General features: G+C 39.1%; 4 protein-coding genes across 5 annotated transcripts in view; all 4 read left to right on the top strand.

The window, feature by feature from the left end:
- Positions 1-21735, top strand: part of LOC144632497 (josephin-1-like) — a 149335-nt gene that overhangs the window by 2391 nt on the left and 125209 nt on the right. The gene's annotated exons all lie outside the window — the stretch shown is intronic.
- On the top strand, positions 3895-15217 carry LOC144633931 (uncharacterized). Of its 2 annotated transcripts, none has more exons than XM_078492860.1 (2): positions 3895-5460; positions 14216-15217. In XM_078492860.1, exons 1-2 carry the CDS (start codon positions 3977-3979, stop codon positions 14349-14351), a joined length of 1620 nt encoding a protein of 539 aa, XP_078348986.1. In that variant the 5' UTR covers positions 3895-3976; the 3' UTR covers positions 14352-15217. The 2 variants fall into 2 exon arrangements, with proteins under 2 accessions (XP_078348986.1, XP_078348985.1); XM_078492859.1 differs by lacking the exon at positions 14216-15217 and adding an exon at positions 7000-7246 and having other exon boundaries at positions 3895-6231.
- LOC144633018 (uncharacterized) lies at positions 10463-12469 on the top strand. Its single transcript, XM_078491794.1, has one exon. It carries the CDS (start codon positions 10666-10668, stop codon positions 12415-12417), a length of 1752 nt encoding a protein of 583 aa, XP_078347920.1. The 5' UTR covers positions 10463-10665; the 3' UTR covers positions 12418-12469.
- Positions 15466-17854, top strand: LOC144633932 (uncharacterized). Its single transcript, XM_078492861.1, has one exon. The coding sequence runs from the start codon at positions 15723-15725 to the stop codon at positions 16764-16766; it is 1044 nt and encodes a 347-aa protein (XP_078348987.1). The 5' UTR covers positions 15466-15722; the 3' UTR covers positions 16767-17854.

Below are 21735 nucleotides of genomic sequence, written 5' to 3'. Positions count from 1 at the left end.
ATAAGATCAAGGAGACGCAAAGTGACTTTGTTCTTACAGATGACTGTACCTAGCTGGTCTTTTTCCCTTCTTTCCCTGATGGTAGCGTATTTTATTTACACAGCGTACAACAAGCAACACAACCCACAAGGAAAGATGATAATCGCACTCTTCGCTCCTCTCATTGGAGTCGTACTCAAAGCAATTTCGCGAATTTGTGTTCAGCGGTTATGGAACATTACCCATCCGGGATATAACGTACGTCTTATTGGCACCGTTGTATTGTGCCTCAGCAGTTATGTTTCGAGTTTTGCAAGCAGATCTTAGCAGTTTGAAATCCATCGCTATTCTTGGAATAATTCACGGCGCTGCAGAAGTCATAGAGCGAAGCACCATGGTTGTGATTGATCACATTTGTCATCTGATTTGGAAAAGAAAATCAGCTGCTCCTTGGGGAAGTTTTCGTACTCCTCGCCGTGAGAGACTAATGGCTGATATCGCTATCATGAGCATGTTGTTTGAATCAACTGCTATAGTCGCCGTAAATGGATTTTTGTACTTGTATCAATTTATTTTCTTAGAAAACCAGTCCTTTTTAAAGTTATTACAGTCTTTAGCCATTCATACCTCCGTTCAGCTGGCGATTGAGTGGTTTTTCACCAGCGTTTCTCTAGCGATCGAGACTCGCTATCAGAATATGGCTGTCATGGCTGTTTGGCGAAGAAGATGGAAAAGACACATCTTAGTAGCAATTGTAAATGCTGTGCCTTTGGCAATGTGGACTTGTACTAACCTCATAGAAGTTGTACATGGACGTTTTAACGAGGCCAACCAGCCTTGCAAAATGCCGTTTACTTAAATGTGGCAAAGTAACAAACTTAAGCTAGGCGGGCAACTTTATTCCACTCGACTCAGAGAAATCACAGAATTTAGTCACGTTTAAAACTCGATAGACTGGGATGCCTTTTTTTGTTTCGCTTAAAATGTTTTACCTTATTATAATGGGGAAGTTAATGATACATCTTATTAACGCGAATTTCAAAAATTCGCGTTAATTTTATGTATGTAAAAGTTTACTATAAGCATTTAACCAGAACTTTTCTTAAATTCGCGTTAATTTTATTACGCGTAAATTTTGTTGGCGTTGTTAAAATGCTTCGTTATATTCCTATAATAAGGTATTAGGGAAGGTACGTTTTTTCTTGGGGAGGGAAGGCTGGGGCCTCGGGGGGGGGGGGGGGGGTCATCAGTGAAAGTGTGCACCAAAAGGGGAATGTCATTACTTCTTTGTGAGCTTTTTAAGGGGAATTCAAGGAGAGGGCCATATAATTTTTTAATAAGAACATTTCTGATGATGCTTTCCATTTTTCTTTAACAGATTAAGTTTTTGTTTTCACCTACTTTGATTAAAATAATTTGGTGTTTTATTACAGGTACTAGGATACATTTCTACATGTATATTATGCCATGGCACATAGTTTTCTCGGAGGACTCGTGTCCTTTTTCGTCTGTATCAAGACGTACTAGACTTACGTATCGTTCCTTGACCTCCTTTCTGTTCTGTTTAATGATAATTCTACGCTCTACCCTGTAAAACGTAAATATCCCACACTGATTGTTAATGTTCGCATTTTCTTGTTTCAGCGCACACCCTTTAAATATCAAGATATATTCATATTCAAACATTTTGCCGTAGTTCACAGGCGAAATGTTCTGAGGTTTCTACGGAATGGGACATACATGTACCATGTAGTACGTAGTGAGGGGAGGATCATGGTTTTGTCAGTCACCTAAAAGTGGGTGGGGGAGGGTAAGGAGTTTTTTTTTTATTAAAATGGAGGGGAGGGCCAGTCACCTAAAAGTGGAGGGTTGGGGGAGTCAGGAGTTTTCTCATTAAAATGGAGGGGAGGGCCAGTCACCTAAAAGTGGAGGGTTGGGGGAGTCAGGAGTTTTCTCATTAAAATGGAGGGGAGGGCCAGTCACCTAAAAGTGGAGGGTTGGGGGAGTCAGGAGTTTTCTCATTAAAATGGAGGGGAGGGCCAGTCACCTAAAAGTGGAGGGTTGGGGGAGTCAGGAGTTTTCTCATTAAAATGGAGGGGAGGGCCAGTCACCTAAAAGTGGAGGGTTGGGGGAGTCAGGAGTTTTCTCATTAAATGAAGGGGAGGACCAACCCTTTCTTGGAAAAAATTACCAAAAATCCCCAGCCTCCCGCCCCCCCCCCCCCCCAGAAAAAAACGTACCTTCTCTTATTTGCATCAGTCACTGCAATTTTCTTCCAAAAATATCCCTCGCAATTTAACTTTTGAATTAATTTAGAATCTCTTCAGGATAAGATGTCAAGATATATCGTTCACAATTTATTAGGTCATGATATTTTATTATTGATTGCTGTTTTTTAAAAGGAGTTTATGTCACGATATTTCATATTTTGCGATGTATAATCTTGTTACGTAAATAACTAAATATTTAACACCTAAGCAATATTAGGTCAGGGTTAAATAGAAAAACATGGGAGGCGCAGTGTCCTAATGGTTAGCACGCCGGACTCCAGTTCGGATGTTCCGGGTTCGAACCCTGGCCGGGGTCACTGTGTTGTGTTCTTGGGCAAGATACTTTACTCTCATAGCGCCTCTCTCCACCCAGGTGTATAAATGGGTACCGGCGACATAATGCTGGGGGGTACTCTGCGATGGACTAGCATCCCATCCAAGGGGGAGTAGAAAAAAAAGGATGTGCCACTTGGCTCGAGGCTGCCCCCTTCATAAATAGAAAACACAAAACGAGATAATAAGCCGGGAAAAACGGCAAAAATGTTGGTCAATTTAATGTTTTTCAGTGTTATCAGTTATGTTTCAGAAATGAAGATTTCATTTTATTTACACTTAGCTTTTCTGAGCCATCTCTGTAACGTCGGTCTACCTTATATTAGTAAATTATGTCATTTTGTTAGTAAAAATAAAACCCAAAATCCTACAAAAAAGTAATTATTGAAACCAAAAGCCTTCCCTTACCACTAACAAGAAAGGATACTACAGTAATTTTCATTCAAAAATGTTGAGTGCAGCACGTAAACTGTCTGTCTTACGCTTGTATAAACAATCATCGATCAACGCGTACGTTTTTCTAGGTTCTGCGAGGGTCGGATATTAAAACAGCTTATCTGTGGGCTTTAGAAGGCTTACCAAAGCCATAGATGTAGTCAATGCTTTCGAATTATATTTGAAGATGAAATACGAAAGAATTCAGCTGTCTTTCGTAAAACTTCGCTCGAACTGCGTACATATCCATTTATTAAAAATTGCTGTCAACGCGAGGTCATATCGACTCGGATTGCAGAGCGCTATTAATACTATTGCAAAATGGCGCTTGTAGCAACCAACTTTGGCCTTTATTTTCTCCGCTCCTAAGTTGAAAGAAAACCCAAACTCTTGCATTTTTGTTATCTTCATTTATAGCTTTGAAAAGAGCGAGTTTTTAGGTATGGTTTATTTTTTATCTTCTACCATTACTACTATCTAATTGCGGAAGTCTTACTTTAATGATAATTGTCGGGACTTTCCCCTGACCACTCAAGCAGGCCGTGACTGGCAGGTAGTCAATTACGTGAGCTTATATTCCTATCAGCGTTTCTGGGAGGGGATAATCATTCTTAAAATTATGCTCAATATTAGTTGTTGTTTTTTTCAATCTACAAAACACGTGAACATGACGTTATTCGTCTCGATTTCCGTATTGATGTGGTTTGACTACTGCAAATACGTTCAAATCCTACTTTAAATTAAACGAATGCTTCATTAATTAAGTTCGGGACTTTCCCTGACCACCCACGCAAAAGGTTAATACCCTTCTTCAAACAATGAATAGAATTTTCACTTTCAGTTTCACAACAGATATAACAAACACTGAACAAAATTCTGTAAACTATCAGCAGTTCTAAGTGGAGCGTCAATGCGTTAGGAGGAATTTGACAATTTGCCGTCGTTCAAGTGAGACGAAAATGAGTAGCAGTACACTGTTAGAGGCTTTGGGTCATATTGTGTTCAGTTTTACACGAGGCGTGACAGAGCACTACAACCCAGAAGAACCTGAATTTACGGCCGAGTCCTTTGGTTACGATCCTCTACAAAGCACAGGTCGAGAATGGAATTATCTTCCTGTTGATGAGCTTATTTATCAAGAATACAGCGACAGAGAGAACACAAGCTGGGAATATCCAGTGGCTAACAGTCTTCGGATACGGGTTATAAACGCGTGTTCACCGAAGGAAGACGACGAAACACATGAAGATCAACAGGAGGAAGATAGCGCAATGGCTTGGAAGCGGCACAGACCATCCGCTCTCCGTACAGTTTGTAAATCAATGTACATTGGAGCTTTGATTTCACTATTAACTGCTACCATCATTGGTTCAGTATACATGATGATTTCCTATGTCTCTTACAAAACAGAGCTAAACTGTCAATTTCACCCAAAGAAGTCCATTTCAGTTCAAATCCAATGGATGAGAACGATTTCTAGTATTATATCTTGCGCTTTTCTTTACATGTGGTACTTTGTAAGTATGCTTTTTCTTTTCCGCCCATATCAGTTAAAGGGGGTGAAAAGAAAAATGATTCTGGTCTGTTTCCTTGCATATTGTCTGGATTCTCTTTATCGTTTCGCTCTACAAGTCCTTGGAATATCTCATTCTAAGATTTCTACTTTACAAAAAATTCCACTCAACGTTTTGTTTTTTATCAGCGTATGCTGTCAAGTCTATTTTATAACGAATCACTTTCGTATGCGACGGACAAGAAGACAGCAGGGGACTTTTTTCTTACAAATGATCCTGCCTGCCTGTTCCCATTTAATTGTTGCTTTCACCGCAGCCTTTTTTATTTACCCAGCGTATAACAAACAAAACAAGGAAGGCAAATTGTTAATCGCAATTTTCGCTCCTCTCATTGGAGTCGTTGTCAAAGCAATCTCGAGAATTTCCGTTCAGCGGTTATGGAACATTACCCATCCGGGATATTCGTATGCCTTGTTAGTACCGCTGTATTTTGGCTCAGCAATCATATATCGAGTTTTACAAGCGGAACTTGGCAATGTGGAATCAATTGCTTTACTTGGAATAATTCACGGTGCTGCCGAAGTCTTAGAACGAAGTACCATGGTCGTGATTGATCACATTTGTCATCTGCTTTGGAAAAGAAAATCAGCTCCTTGGGGAAGTTTTCGTACTCCTCGCCGTGAGAGACTAATGGCTGATATCGCTATCATGAGCATGTTGTATGAATCAACTGCTATAGTGTCTGTTAATGGATTTTTGTACATGTATCAATTTATTTACCTACAGAACGATTCGCTTTTGAAGGTACTGCAGTCTTTTGTCATTCATACTTCAGTTCAGCTAGTGATTGAGTGGTTTTTCACCAGCGTGTCTCTAGCGATCGAGACTCGCTATCAGAATATGGCTGTCATGGCTGTTTGGCGAAGACAGTGGAAAAGACATATGTTAGTTGCGATTATTAATGTGTTGCCATTAGTTTCGTGGACTACTGAAAACCTTTTAACTATCGTACATGAGCGCTTCAACGAGTCCGTGGGCCAGCCTTGTAAAATGTCATTCACTTAAGAGAGGGCCCTCAAGGGTGCAGTGGGGGTGTATTAATCCAATTTTTCAGCCCAAAGTTTTCCCAAATCCCATTTTCCATCCTATGTTTTGCCCAAAACCCTGTCCTAGACTTCTAGTCCCTATTTTTACAGTCCCAGTAACCCATAACCCATTTTCCCAGTGAAATATTAGGCAAATCCCAGTTTAAATTTTACCCCTTCTCCCATTTAGAGTAAAGAGTACACAATTATCCCTTCCATTGATGCGACACGTTAATCTAAACATCTCCTTGGCCAACCATCAATGTTATTGAAACTGTTAACGACAAAGGCATAGGGATGTACTATTGTAAAGTTCTGGTAATAAGTCTCTTCTCCCCCCACCCCTCCACCCCTGAACATAAGCCCAAGTGCTAAAATTTAGATTTAGTTGGTTTAGAAAGACATAACCTTTTCCGATTATAAGCCTCCTATATTCTAGAGCTTGTTTCGCGTTTTATGTCGTTCTGTTTTTATATATAATTATATATAGTTGGTCAACCTAAGTATTACATGAAGCGTGCATAGTAAGTTTTGTTAGTTTCTTCTTCTTTACTAATCAACGAAATGTTATTTATTTTAATGTAAGTAATGTAAGTAACTGTCCCGTGAGTAATAGTAATTGGACTGAGTGGAGTACAATTAAGGGAGTAATCGGGCGAGTAATTTCAAAATCGGCCGAGCGCGCAGCGCGAGGACGATTTGAAATTACGAGCACGATTACTCTAATTACTAATTAATCTCTAATTTCTAATTAAACGTATCAATAACAAAATTCGATGTTAGGAAGCCGTCTTTGAGAATCTTTTTTAGTGTGAAAAAGTCAATGGTAAATTCAACTGGTTGTAGAAACAGTGGGAAAACAGCAAGAAAGAACCCATTTATATGCGCGTGATTGACGCACGAGTGGCGTAGGTGACCAATTACAGGTATCCAATTTGAAGTTTTTAAATTGGATACCTGTACTTGGACACCCACGTGTTCTCGCGCCGATTACGCGACAAATAGGCGCGCGCAGAACCAATCAAAATCGAGAATTTTGTTATAGATACGATTACTCTCTGAATTGTACGACACGAGATCCAATTACTAATTAATCGTTTCAATAACAAAATTCGAGGTTAGTAAGTCTTTGAGAACCTTTTCTGTGAGAAAAAGCCAAAGGAAAATTCAATTGCTTGTACAAAAACTAGGAAAACAGCAAGAAAAAAAAATTAAATGCGCGTGATTGACGCGCGAATGACGTAGGTGTCCAATTACAGGTATCCAATTTGAAGTTGTTCAAATTGGATACCTGTAATTGGACACCCAACGGATTACGCGGCAAATAGGCACGCGCAGAACCAATCCAAATCGAGAATTTTGTTATAGATACGACTAGTAGAGTGAGTAATCGATTTGTAAGAAGTTTTTTTCCTTTAAGAAATGTAAGTAACTGGAAGTTTCTGTAAGTAATGTAATTAACTGTACCGTGAGTAGTTGTAAGCAATTAATTTGTAAGTAGGCTTCTTCTTCTCTGTGTGTTGCAATTTATGATAATAAAAAAAGGTTTCGTATACCTTTTGCTGAAAAAAGGTACCCCTTTCATATACCTAAACGACATGGCATAGCCTTTTTCTTGTCAATTTCATGTAGCGCTTAATAAATGAAAATAATACAGCCAAATGATTCTACCTAGCTGTTTTTGTTTAGCTCTTGCTATGATTATTGCGTCTTTCATTTACCCAGCCTAAAACAAGCAACACAAGGGGGGGTAAATTACTAATCGCGATTTTTGCTCCTCTCATAAAAGAATTTCCGTTCAGCGGTTATGGAACATTTCCCATCCGGGATATTCCTTGTTAGTGCCGCTATATTTTGGCTCGGCAATCATAAATCGAGTTTTACAAGCGGAGCTTGACAGTTTGCAATCAATCGCTATTCTTGGAGTAATTCTGAGGGCGTTGCAGAAGTGATAGAACGAAGCACCATGGTTGTGATTGATCACATTTGTAACGTGTTTAGTTTTGTCAATGATAATGCTTTGGCTCGATTTTATATTTATGCTATATTTACTACTTCAATTTCTTTTATTGAATCTCTTCGGTGTAAATTTAATATGCTGAACCTTTCTGTGATGTGTTGTTCCTTTGTAAACTTAAGACTAACTCATGAACCCTGCTTGGGTAAAACTTTAGTTAGTCTGTATTGTTTTGGATCGCCGAGGCGTAAATTTTCTAACTATAATTAGAGTGAACAGAGCGGTCACATTACCGAAATAGCTAACTATAGTTATCCACGTCTTAACTATAGATAGTGACCTAGATGTGACCGCAGCCATCGTATCGTATCGTATTGTTATTGAGTGACAGCACACTGATAGAGGTATTTTAATCAAATCGTGTTCAGTTTGTCAGTGCATGACATAGCTCTTGAAAGGAAATTTTCAACGCTCAGTAATACAATAATACATTGAGTGTTAATAAAACTATCGAGACTTTTAACAAGTCAAACAGGGTATTTAAGTCGTTCGTTCGTTCTTTCGTTCATTTAGTCAGTCAGTAAGGCTTTCGTTCATTCGTTTTTTCTCCTTTCAAAGCTCGGTGTTCAATATCCAACGGCCTATTCAAGCAAGTTGTTATACACTCTTTTTTTTATAAGAATATTGTTTTTCCGACCGAGGCTGAATATTCTTATTTTTCTTCCGATTTAAGGCTGGAAATATTCTTATGAACATGCTTAGATAACACCGTTTAACATTTCTGTTTCAGCATGTGTTGGGGTATCAATTACAAGTGTTTGATGTCCATATCTGTATCGTGTTATATTGTTCACAAGTACCTTTGCTTTTCGTTGCAGCCAGCAAGATCAAGATGTCACGTCAGACGACACTTAGCCGTTTTGGCTTTAAACAAAGCATTCCTCGCAGAGGTATAGTGACAGAAATAAAAAAAACTCATTTAGTTTCAACTAGAAACACATTTAATTGTATTGTATTTACAAATTTTCAGCTTAAAATTATTATCTTTTCAAAATCTCAGCCTCGGTTTTATTCTTAAAATATTCTAAAAAATTCGCAAATTTCAGCCTTGTTTTTCTTATAAACTACATTCTTATAAAATAAAAAGATTGTATCAATTATTTCGTTTGTGTAAGATTCAGTCTTTCAATAGTTCCAGAAACAAGGAGAATTATCACTTTCTTAGAGCTTCGCCATGATATTCACTCAGAAACTAAGTAAAGTCTCATTGCAACTGAAGGCATTGGACCATTCGCACTGCTGCGCCAAATAAAAATGAGTAGCAGTGCATTGATAAAGGTGTTTAGGGACTGGTCAATAAGTACAGGGGGGGGGGGGGTGGGCAGGAGCAGAAAGGGGGTGGGTCATCAGTTTTTGAGCCCTCAAAAAGGGGTGGGTTATGTAATTTTGATCTACACATAGGGGGTGGCTCATCTTATTTCTTCACTAACTTTCAACTGTTATAGTTCCAAGAAAAGTTGTATTCATTAGTTTAAAAAATTGATAAATTTCTCCATGTGTCAGCAGTTTTAAATGAATTTCTAGTGATTTTTAAAGGCCCAAATATAAAAATTTCCCGGGGGAGCATGCCCCCTGACCCCCCAAGAGGGCGCGTGATCACAACATCAGTTCTGCCTGTCTCTCACCTGCATAGATTCACGCTTGGCTTTAGGCCTTTTAATACCAGTAAACTCTTTAGTAAAACATATATATATTGAATGATGGACAGTGGTTGTAGTTTCTATCATTAATTTCTGTATAAAAATATGAACTCTTCAATAATTGATTATGAATTAATATTACAAACAGATTCAGTTTTTTGCATATGTTTGTGTGTAAAGTCCCCATGGACTTTTGGGAAACTTACAAAAGGCTAGTATAAGAAGTGATAAATTCATCCTTCTTTGGTGTGTTGAGAACAGCAGGGTCCATCAGAGAAAATGTCTATGTAGGGAATTTCACTTTAAAAGCTGAAGTCAAATCAAAAACCTTCAACCCCTAACTGATGATAAAATAAATGATTGGTCACTTGATTTTTTTTTTTAGCAAAGGGGGTGGGTCATGTAATTTTCAACCCCCTATCAGGGGTGGGTCAGTCAGTTTTGAGCCAGAAAGAAGGGGTGGGTCACAAATTTTCGAGCCACCACTTTTCCAATTGCTCCGGCCTACCCCCCCCCCCCCCCCCTGGTACTTATTGACCAGTCCCTTAGTCATATCGTGTTCAATTTTACAACAGGCGTGACGGAGCACTACAACTCAGAAGAACCGCCTGAATACACGAAAGTGTCTTGGTTACGATCCTCTACAAAGCACAGATCGAGAACTGTGTTTAAGTTCTGTAGGTTTATTATCACCCCCAAAAATCTTCTCATAATGGGAAACATGTACTTTTACTTGCTGTAAAGATAAATTCACAGTTGATACAGATCACTTTCGCGTAGTATTATTTATTCGCACTTCACATGAATGGTTTATCAATGTGAAATCTATCACATTAGCACATTAGAAACTGAACATGTGACGGAACGATCCATTTAACACGCACTTTTTAAACTAAGTTTCATCCAATTTTTCGAACCTGAAGGTTCTCAACAAATTTCATTTGATTTTTTTCTTTCCCTTTATAATTCATATTTTCCTCTGTAAAGCGAACGTCCTCGGTTTCACAGGAAAAGCTAACTGGCTTCCACAAGATCAACATAGATTAAAAACAATCGGAATTGGACCTCCATTAACTTACGAACCACAAAAAAAATTAGTGCATGTTCGTAACTAAACAAACATCTTTATTTCCGTGTAAAAAGAGAATTGAACTTAACTGTTTCGGCATATCGAAGATCATCACCGAGCTTTCAGTTGTTTCTTCGACTAGGCAAAGTGCCGTACAATTAATCTGCAGAAGGTTGCTGGATTTTAATCACACTGTTCCCACCTTTGTATCAAGTGAAATGGTAGAAGACTGGTAGAAGTGTTTGGTCATTTCAGAAAATTGAGCTTAAAAGTCAACAAAGAAACTAAAATTGTCGCAACTGGGACACATTTGTCGAGAAAAAATGAGTAGCAGTACACTGATAGAGGTTTTTGGTCATATCGTGTTCAGTTTTACGCGAGGCGTGACAGAGCACTACAACCCAGAAGAACCTGAATTCACGACCGAGTCTTTTGGCTTCGATCCTCTACAAAGCACAGGTCGAGAATGGAATTATCTTCCTGTTGATGAGCTTATTTATCAAGAATACAGCGACAGAGAAGCCACAAGCTGGGACTATCTAGGGTCTAGCAGTCTTGATATTAGGGTTATAGACGCGTGTTCGCCACTCAGGGACGAAAACGAAGAAACACAGGAAGACCAGCAAGATGAAGATAAAGCAATGGCTTGGAAGCGAGAATACAGCTTCAGAAAAGCCACAAGCAGGAACGAGATAAGGGTTATAGACGCGCGTTCGCCAGAAGAAACTGACGAAACACAAGACGATCAGCAAGATGAAATTAGAGCAATGGCTTGGAAGCGACTCAGACCATCCGCTCTCCGCACAGTTTGCAAATCGATGTACATTGGAGCTTTAATTTCACTATTAACTGCTACCATCATAGGTTCAGTATTCATGATGATTTCCTATGTCTCATACAAAACAGAACTGAACTGCCAATTTCACCCAAAAAAGTTAATTCCAATACAAATGCAATGGTTCAGATCGATTTCTGGTATGATAACTTGCGCTTTCCTTTACGTTTGGTACTTTGTAACTATGCTATTTCTTTTCCGCCCATATCAGTTAATGGAGGTGAAAAAAAAACTCTTTCTGGTTTGTTGCCTTTTTTACTGTTTAGATTCACTTTATCGTTTCGCTCTTCAAGTCCTTGGAATATCTCATTCCAAGATTTCTACTTTACAAAAGATTCCACTCAACGTTTTGTTTTTTATCAGTGTATGTTGGCAAGTCTATATCATAATGAATCACTTGCGCATGCGACGGACACGGAAACAGCAGGTGACTTTTTTCTTACAAATGATTCTACCTGGCTGTTCTTCTTGCATTCTTGCTTGGATTACAGCCTATGTTATTTACCCAGCGTATAACAAACAACACAAGGAAGGAAAATTGCTAATCGCAATTTTCGCTCCTCTGATTGGAGTCGTTATCAAAGCAATCTCGAGAATTTCCGTTCAGCAGTTACGGAACATTTCCCATCCGGGATATTCCAATGCCTTGTTAGTGCCGCTGTATTTTGGCTCAGCAGTCGTATTTCGAGTTTTACAAGCAGACCTTGCCAATGTGGAATCGATTGCTCTTCTTGGAATTATCCACGGAGCTGCAGAAGTTATAGAACGAAGTGCCATGGTTGTTATTGATCACATTTGTCATCTGATTTGGAAAAGAACACCAGCTCCTTGGGGAAGTTTTCGTACTCCTCGCCGCGAGAGACTAATGGCTGATATCGCTATAATGAGCATGTTGTATGAATCAGCTGCTATAGTGTCTGTTAACGGATTTTTGTACATGTATCAATTTATTTACTTACAAAACGATTCCCTTTTAAAGTTACTGCAGACTTTTGCTATTCATACTTCCGTTCAGCTGGTGATTGAGTGGTTTTTCACCAGCGTATCTCTAGCGATCGGGACTCGCTATCAGAATATGGCTGTCATGGCTGTTTGGCGAAGAAGATGGAAAAGACATACTATAGTTGCGATCGTTAATGTGGTACCACTAGCTTTGTGGACTGCTGTAAACCTTTTAACAGTCGTGCATGGGCGGTTTAAAGAGTCCGTTAACCAGCCTTGCAAAATGCCATTTACTTGAGAGTAGAGCTCTTCCTTAATGGGGCTACGTTTATCGGAACAACTAATGTAACAAGGCCATTTCACTGATGATTTATATCTTTGATGTATATTATGTATCGTCATTTTCAAGCATTTGTAGCTTTTATAAATTTTTAATCAATAAACAAGTGACAGTGCTCGCGTTTACCACTAATCGTTTCAAAATGGACATTACATTTTATTTCGTTTCCAATATATTGTCTGGTCACACCGCCATTTACAATTTTCGAACAGCATCCATTTCTGCTATAATGTCATTATGTAATCCCTGCCTTCTTTATTTGATTCATTGGCCCTTTGTTTGCAAACGAGCGCCAACCGCGAGCGACGGCACTGGTTACCAGTGAATTTCGCGACGGCAGTGAGTCAGTGAGCACTGATGACTGTCGGTCTTTGGCTCCATTTCCCGGTGTGCAAGGAACGCGGGCTCACATATTAAACGACTGATAATCGATTTCGGTGCGTGAACTATCTCATTACGGAAAATTATACAATCTGGCGGATTCACCGTTCAACAATCCGCCATCTTGAAAAATACACTCCTCTTTATAAGAACTATTTTTGTAAGAACGTTTAGGCTGAGATTTGCCCCAAAATTAAAGAAAATGTATGGGCTAAAATAAGTACATCCTCAAGGTCAGCCAAATTTTACACGCTCTTATAAAAAAATGTAATCGAATTTGCGAAACGATCTATGTTTACATTTCCTTTGCGTGCCGCCTCCTGCCAGTACAAGACAGTCTCCATTTATTATCCTTATCCCTTCGGCTCTTAAAAGAAGATCCTCTCTTGCTTCCTATTATTTCCGCAGTCCGAAGTTTCTTAGTCAGTTTAAAATGTGGTCGGAAATATGTGGTTTCCTTTAGTGACGATACGACCATGAAAATACACTAATGCCTTTCATTTTCGAGATTTCAACTTTGAAGCCGAAATCCATAAATCAAACAGGGAACCAAAAATGCGCATTTAAATATCAGCACGCATTCAAATCAATCAGTCAAGTGGAGCTCAACTGATTAGGACGAAATGACCAAATTCAAATTATCATGCAGAAATATCTCTGTCAGGCTCGAAAGCACATAATTTGAAAGTGCTTTAAGATAAAAAAAAATTTGAAATTCAACTAAATCCACTCGGCGTAGGATCAGACCATAACGTCACGTAAAAAGACGAGTAATACAGGGTTTGAGCGTCGGCGATGCAAAACAATATGCAGACGAAAGAGTTTCCAACTTTCAGTTTGATCGACGAAATTTCATTTGTTTGGGCGAAGACAAAGACCGCCACAAGATCCTGTTCTAACTACAGAATCGATACGTTAGGATTGTGCCTCATCAGTTATGTTTCGAGTGTTACAAGCATATCTTAGCAGCTTGAAATCCATCGCTATTCTTGGAATAATTCACGGCGCTGCAGAAGTCATAGAACGAAGCATGACCATGGTTCAGTGTTATTGATCACATTTGTTACCTGATTTGGAAAAGAAAATCAGCTCCTTGGGGAAGTTTTTGTACCCCTCGACGTGAGAGACTAATAGCTGATATCGCTTTCATGAGCATGTTGTTTGAATCAACTGCTATAGTGGCCGTAAATGGATTTTTGTACTTGTATCAATTTTATTTACTTACAAAATAATTCCCTATTGAATCTGTTGCAGTCTTTTGCCATTCATACTTCAGTTCCGCTGGCGATTGAGTGGTTGTTTCACCAGCGCGTCTATGGCGATCGAGACTCAGTCGCTATCAGAATATGGCTGTCATGGCTGTTTGGCGAAGAAGATGGAAAAGACACATCTTCGTAGCATTGGTGAATGCGGTGCCTTTAGCTCTGTGGACCAGTACTAACCTTATAGAAGTTGTACATGGACGTTTCAATGAGGCTATAAACCAACCTTTCAAAATGCCGTTTACTTGAGAGTAGTAAAGTAACAAACTCTAGCTGTGCTAGTCAAAATACAGACAACGAATAAAACTACTAAGCGACAATACACAGCAAAATATCTTACTTTAATGAGAGATTTATTTTCCAACTACTTTATTTTACTTTAATTTTAATTTGGTGTCGCTTTCGTTGCGAGTTAGGTTTAATTTTAGTCGCCGGTCGCATTTTGCGTAAATTTCAAATGACCAATTAACTTATTTTTTTTTTTTTAATTATAAATCGACTGGATGATGTGGACGTCCCAGTTTAATCTAAGCGAAGTGATTATATGACGGCGGCAAAATTTGTTGTGCGGCGTTCACTGTTTGAGTTGAATGAAACGCGTGGACAGCGAGCGAGACAGAATTTTCTTCCCTAACTGAAAGAAATCATCATTTAAAAGGCAATTCTCAATCCACTCAACACATAATGGTTACACTCCTTGATTTCCAGGTAATTCTTCTTAACAAGAAAATGAAATATTCATTTTACTGATGACATATTATTAGCTAGGGGAAGCTTCTCAGAGAAATTAAAGTAGATTTCTTTTCTTGTATCCGTTCCGTATTTCTGAAATACAAGTTCACGGCCGTAGCTAGTAACAGGCAAACCGAAGCACTTATCTCGGCAAACATCTTTGATTTATTAACTTTTTTTCACGTTCCTGTGAGAGATAGCACTACTAGTAAGTAAGTAAATAAATATGAAAGAAGTGTTTTTTTTCTGATATTGCCTCGGTAAGAGTTTTCGTCTGGCTACAGCCCTGAAGTTGGAATAACTAAAGCATTTAAATATGGCACTAGGAAGACTTTTCCCGCAACTTGAAAAATATAGCGGATATTTTTCAACTTGTCTTTCGTATTCGGTACATCCTACTTCCTTGTTCCTTCTTGGTTTGGTGCATATTTATTTTATTACTACACAAAGTATTAAAAAATAGACAAGAAATTTACGATTTAGGAGGAACCCTTAAAATAAATTTTCAGGCTTATAATATTATGTTTCCTCGTTACAGTAATTAAGACAAATCGTTGTTACTTTTCTCCTTAGAAAACTGAAATGTTGAAGTCTTCAATTTTTTTATGCAATTTGATGGCTAAATCTTCCCAAAAAAGACTTGATCATATTTATAAAAATTTACCGATAACATTCTAAAGTGAAATAAATTTTACACCGTCACTCCTAAAGTCACTGCTATAGTTGAAACAAATTACATCAGGGATTAATTTTTGCAACTTCATTTTCTACTGTTGTTCATCGGCAAAATTTTAGTCCTTCGTTCGTCTCAGACAGTAAAAGTTTTCTCTTGGAAAAGCAACCGCAACTGTGCTTGGGATTTAAAACATTTCAGCTTTTCCAAGTAAAATGAGTAGCAGTACACTGATAGAGGTGTTTGGTCATATCGTGTTCAGTTTTACACGAGGCGTGACAGAGCACTACAACCCAGAAGAACCTGAATTCACAGCAGAGTCGTTTGGCTACGATCCTCTACAAAGCACAGGTCGAGAATGGCATTATCTTCCTGTTGACGAGCTTATTTATCAAGAATTCACCGACAGAGAAGCTACAAGCGTTCACTCCCTATCATCTAGCCGTCTTAATGTAAGGGTTATAGACGCATGTTCGCCAGAGGAAAACGACGAAACACAAGAAGACCAGCAAGATGAAGATAGAGCAATGGCTTGGAAGCGACTCAGACCATCCGCCCTCCGCACAGTTTGTAAATCAATGTACATCGGAGCTTTGATTTCACTGCTAGCTGCTACTGCTATAGGTTTAGTTTACATGATTTTTTCTTATCTCTCTTACAAAACTAAACTGAACTGCCAACTTCAGCCGGAGAAGTCAATTCCAATACGATTGCAATGGATGAAAACTGTTTTTAGTGTCCTTTTCGGTGCTTTTTATTACATTTGGTACTTTGTAAATATGCTATTCCTTTTCCGTTCATATCAGTTGATGGGGGTGAAAAGAAAGCTGTTTCTGGTTTGTTGTCTCGGATATTTTCTGGATGCAATTTATCGCTTGGCTCTGCAAGCTCTACGAATATCTCATTCCAAGTTTTCTACGTTACAAAAGATTCCACTCAACGTCTTGTTTCTTATCAGTATATGCTGGCAAGTCTATCTTCTAATAAATCATTTAGGTATAAGATCAAGGAGACGCAAAGTGACTTTGTTCTTACAAATGTCTGTACCTAGCTGGTCGCTTTCCTTTCTTGCCCTGACGGTGGCATATTTTATTTACCCAGCCTACAACGAGCAACAAAACCCGCAAGGAAGGATGATAATCGCACTCTTCGCTCCTCTCATTGGAGTTGCACTCAAAGCAATCTCGCGAATTTGTGTTCAGCGGTTATGGAACATTACCCATCCGGGATATTCGTATGTCTTGTTGACGCCGTTGTAGTGCACTGCAGCAGTTATGTTTCGAGTCTTACAAGCAGATCTTGACAGTTTGCAATCCATTGCTATTCTTGGAATAATTCACGGCGCTGCAGAAGTCATAGAGCGAAGCACCATGGTTGTTATTGATCACATTTGCCATGTCATTTGCAAACGAACATCAGCTCCTTGGGGAAGTTTTCGTACTCCTCGCCGTGAGAGACTAATGGCTGATATCGCTATCATGAGCATGTTGTTTGAATCAACTGCTATAGTGGCCGTAAATGGATTTTTGTACTTGTATCAATTTATTTTCTTAGAAAACCAGCCCCCTTTAAAGCTATTGCAGTCTTTTGCCATTCATACTTCAGTTCAGCTGGCGATTGAGTGGTTTTTCACCAGCGTATCTCTGGCGATTGAGACACACTATCAGCCGAATATGGCTGTTATGGCTGTTTGGCGAAGAAGATGGAAAAGACACATCTTAGTAACAATTGTAAATGTGGTGCCATTAGCCCTGTGGACTAGCTCGAACCTTCTAGAAGTTGTACATGGACGTTTCAGTGAGGTTTACCAGCCTTGCAAAATGCCGTTCACTTAAATGTGGCAATGTAACAAACAAATGAATATGTCAAAATACATCATGGGCAAGTCATGATATTTTATTATTGATTGCCGGGTTAACGGAGTTATGTCACTATATTTCATATTTTGCGATGTGTAATCTTGATTCGAAAAATACTATTATTTCTGTTTTGCACATATGTGAAATTATTATAATTCAGTATAAGAGAGAGTAATGGGCCGAGTCCCGAGAGACAAAGAGAACATTTAAATACGCCCTTTAGCGGCGGTAAGCGGACAAACATTGAGTTAACCGGTAGATCAAGTACAAGAGTAAAAGTTCGTTAACGGGAGTGGCAAACAGAATTGTAAGTAGCTATAGTGTATTACATTATTACAACAACGTTATACTGTTAGGATATATTATACTGAGGTTAGGATTAAGTTATATTTTTGTTCTTATTTATAGTTTGACTACATTATATTGTGAATTGCGTACGAAGACAATCACGATCCAGTTTGAAAATTAAAGTCACCGTTTCCCGTAAAGCTGTGGTGTGTTACAACTTGTGTCTCATCACTTCGAACGGCACATTGTTCGAAACAGTCAAAAATTCTAACTTGAGAAGAGTAACTACACAGTGGATCATTATTCAAAGATGCCTCCAAAAGTTGAGAGTATCGCAACGCTCATTACCAAAAGAGACTTTACAATAGCCTCATTAGACGAACTCTATGAAGAATTCGACGTGCTTTATCATGTGGAATCGGAATTAAATGCTTTAGAAAACGTGCACAAAGAAATAGCGGCTAAATACAGAAGTGTTAAGAAACAACAGGCAACAATAGCCGACAAATTAATTGAAGCCGGAGAGTCGTCAGGTGAGGAAATAAGTTCAAACAAACAAGTCGGAGATAAAATCAAGAGCGATTATTTAAAGTACACTGAACGATTCGTCTTATATCAAAAGAAATGCAACGCCGAAAAGAAGCCGACCTCTGGAAATAACGAAACGCTCGAGGCGATGGCTTCAGCAGTTACGAAAATGGCCGACGTTTTAGGCTCCCAAAAAACAAGTCATGGATTAGAAAAATTATCAGTTCCAACGTGGGATGGAAGTAGAAAAAATTATGCAACTTGGAAAAATGAGTTTAATTATTGGATGGAAAAATACAAACAGGATAAAGACGAACAATTGCAAAGACTTCGAAAAGCTTTACCAAACAACTCATTTTGGTCGGATCAAGTTAGGCCGTGTAAGACGATCGAGCAAGCATGGAAAATTCTCGACACTGAATTTGGAGATCAAAGAACATTAATGGATATGCTGTTAAAGGAAATTAACAATGTCAAGCCAGTTAAGAGCGACTCGAAATCGCTTTCGCGCTACGCGGCTAGAATTCTTGGATTCGTAAACAACATGGAACAAAACGGTTGTAAGGTTACAAATGCTAATGAGGCACCTTTTGTCATGTCCCAACTTCTATCGAAATTGGATGCCAAAGACAACATCGAATTCGGCAGAGAAATGAAACGCCTGAAAAAGGAAGAGAACGTTTCGAACTTATTAGATTGGTTAAACGAAGAAGCAAGTTTGCGATCCCGCGTCCATTGGGACACCCGCAACGATGCAGGAAATTATGAGCACCGCACTCAAAATCAACGAAGTTCGGCCAGTCATGCGACAGACAGAGAAGTTCTCGATGATGAAATCTGCCCAGTCAGATGCGAAACGAAGCATTTACTTTCTGCGTGTCCAGTGTTCCAAAAATCAACTGTGGACCAAAGATGGGAAATTGTCAAACAAAACAACAGATGTCGTAAATGCCTAAGAAATCATCATACTGATCACTGTGAAAAACCCGACGGCACCACATGCAACAAGTGCACCCGTCGCCATCATCGCTCATTACACAACGAACGTATGCCTCCAGATGTAAATACCAGTCAGTTAAATCCCGAAGCCGTGCCGTACTCGAGTGCGACTCACGAGGGTAGTAACAGTAACGTACAGGGAGTGAGGAACGCTCCTGGCATTTGCCCTGTCCAGAAATTGATGGTGAAAGACAAAGACGGAAACTTTGTTGAAGTCCTTGCGATGCTAGATAGTGGTTCAAACACAAGTTTCATTTCGAAGGATGTTGCGAAGAAACTTGGCATAAGCGGTCCTAAAACACATTTAACCATGAATTTGGCTGGTGGTCTGAAGAAGTCAGAAGAATCAGAGCTTGTTAACATAACTGTTGCGCCAATTTCAGAAGAAAGCATTCAAAAGTCCATGCAGGTTTACGCATTAAACAAGCCGTGCGGTCCAGCAAAAACAGTGTCTAGAAAGACTGTTAATAGCTACCAGCATTTAGAAGCAATCTCAAATAAACTGCATTTGTCTGGAGGAACAATTGACTTGTTGATCGGAACAGATTTTGCAGATGCGTTCGTTGATATTCACGTAATTTCCGGTGGTCCTGGTGAACTGATAGCGAAGAGATATTGTTTCGGATGGTTCGTCATGGGTCAAATTGACGACCGAGAGAGTCAACCCTCTACGATCAATTCAGTTGATGTAGGAACTGTCAGTGCATTGGAAGACATGACAAAACTCTTTGCTCAAGACATGCTTGGAGTCAAACCGACAGAGCTTTGCACAAGCAGAGACGACGAGTTAGAAGAAAACAAATTCATCAAGATAATAGCAGATTCAACACAAATCATCGATGGGCGAGACCAAGTACGAACGCCATGGACAGATGATGGACCCCCAAAGGAGAGTAATTCCGATGTTGCGCTCCAACGTATGTTGTCCTCAGAGAAAACCTTTAAGAGAAAGAGAAAGAACTGTTTCGAGGACGTACAAGTCGAAATTCCCAAGCTGTTCATCCTCATCCTTATCCTGCTTACCCTCGCCGGATTGTACAGCACTTGCAAAGAAGCACTGGAATTCGCCGAGATAACTGACTCCAAGACAGTATTTTGGATGGATTCACAAACCGTATTAACCTGGATTAAAACGCCCCCAAAGAGATTCAAGCCGTTCGTCTCGGCGAGAGTTGCTGAGATTCAGGAAACCCTTGACACGCAAGCATTTAAGTACAACAGATCAGATGCCAACCTAGCAGACACTTTGACAAGAGGAGCACCACCAGAAGAGATTAAGACATGGATGGAAGGTCCTCCGTTTCTGCTGCGCTCCGAAAAAGAGTGGCCTAAGTTCGAAGAAAATTCAAAGAAAGCGGACGAAGAATCATTTAAAGAAATGAAGTCCAACAAGGAGAAGTCGACCAACTGCAAAGAACCAACTCCATGTACAGTTTCTTCAGAAGAATCAACAAACTTCAGACAACCGACAGACAACCCTATCTTGCAACATTTAATGAAGACCTATTCCACGTTCGCTAAAGCTAGAAAGACCCTGGCCTATGTTCTGAGATTCATTAACAATACAAGAAAAAAAGAAAACGACACGAGCCCAATTTTACCAGAAGAATTGAAACAAACCGAACTACAGATGTTCAAATGGTGTCAAGAAACAATCAAAATAGACACTGTCGACCAAAGGCTGATGTCAAAACCAGATGAACAAGGATTGTTACGCGCATATGGAAGACTCGAAGGCATCATTTACGATCGACCGATCCATAAACTTTGTTTAATTGCTACAAAAGAGGAATTAGAGAATGAAACATAAGTACAATCGAATGACACGTGACGTACAGATCGTTGCTCAATTCAATCACATGAATGTAATAGGATTTCCGCACTGGGGAGGGAGTGTTTTGCACATATGTGAAATTATTATAATTCAGTATAAGAGAGAGTAATGGGCCGAGTCCCGAGAGACAAAGAGAACATTTAAATACGCCCTTTAGCGGCGGTAAGCGGACAAACATTGAGTTAACCGGTAGATCAAGTACAAGAGTAAAAGTTCGTTAATTAACGGGAGTGGCAAACAGAATTGTAAGTAGCTATAGTGTATTACATTATTACAACAACGTTATACTGTTAGGATATATTATACTGAGGTTAGGATTAAGTTATATTTTTGTTCTTATTTATAGTTTGACTACATTATATTGTGAATTGCGTACGAAGACAATCACGATCCAGTTTGAAAATTAAAGTCACCGTTTCCCGTAAAGCTGTGGTGTGTTACAACTTGTGTCTCATCACTTCGAACGGCACATTGTTCGAAACAATTTCAGTACTGTGGCAATATTATGTCAATGTAAAATAGAAAACACATAAAGATTATAAACCGTGGAAAACGGTAAAATTTATATTACGCATATTTTACAATTTGAACCATTTTTTATCCAATCAACTTAAAGGTTTTTTTTCATATCTATTTTCCGGTTTTAATCAAGAAAGAATTTCAAAGGAAAAGGGAACTTTCCTGAGACGTACAAAACTGACCGAGATTTATACCTTTAGT

The sequence above is a fragment of the Oculina patagonica genome, chromosome 12 (genome assembly GCF_052425735.1).
Source record: "Oculina patagonica isolate OP01 chromosome 12, crgOcupat, whole genome shotgun sequence".
Lineage (NCBI taxonomy): Eukaryota > Metazoa > Cnidaria > Anthozoa > Scleractinia > Oculinidae > Oculina > Oculina patagonica.
The sequence above is the reverse complement of the archived record's forward strand: the minus strand, read 5'-3'. Positions and strand labels throughout refer to the sequence as shown.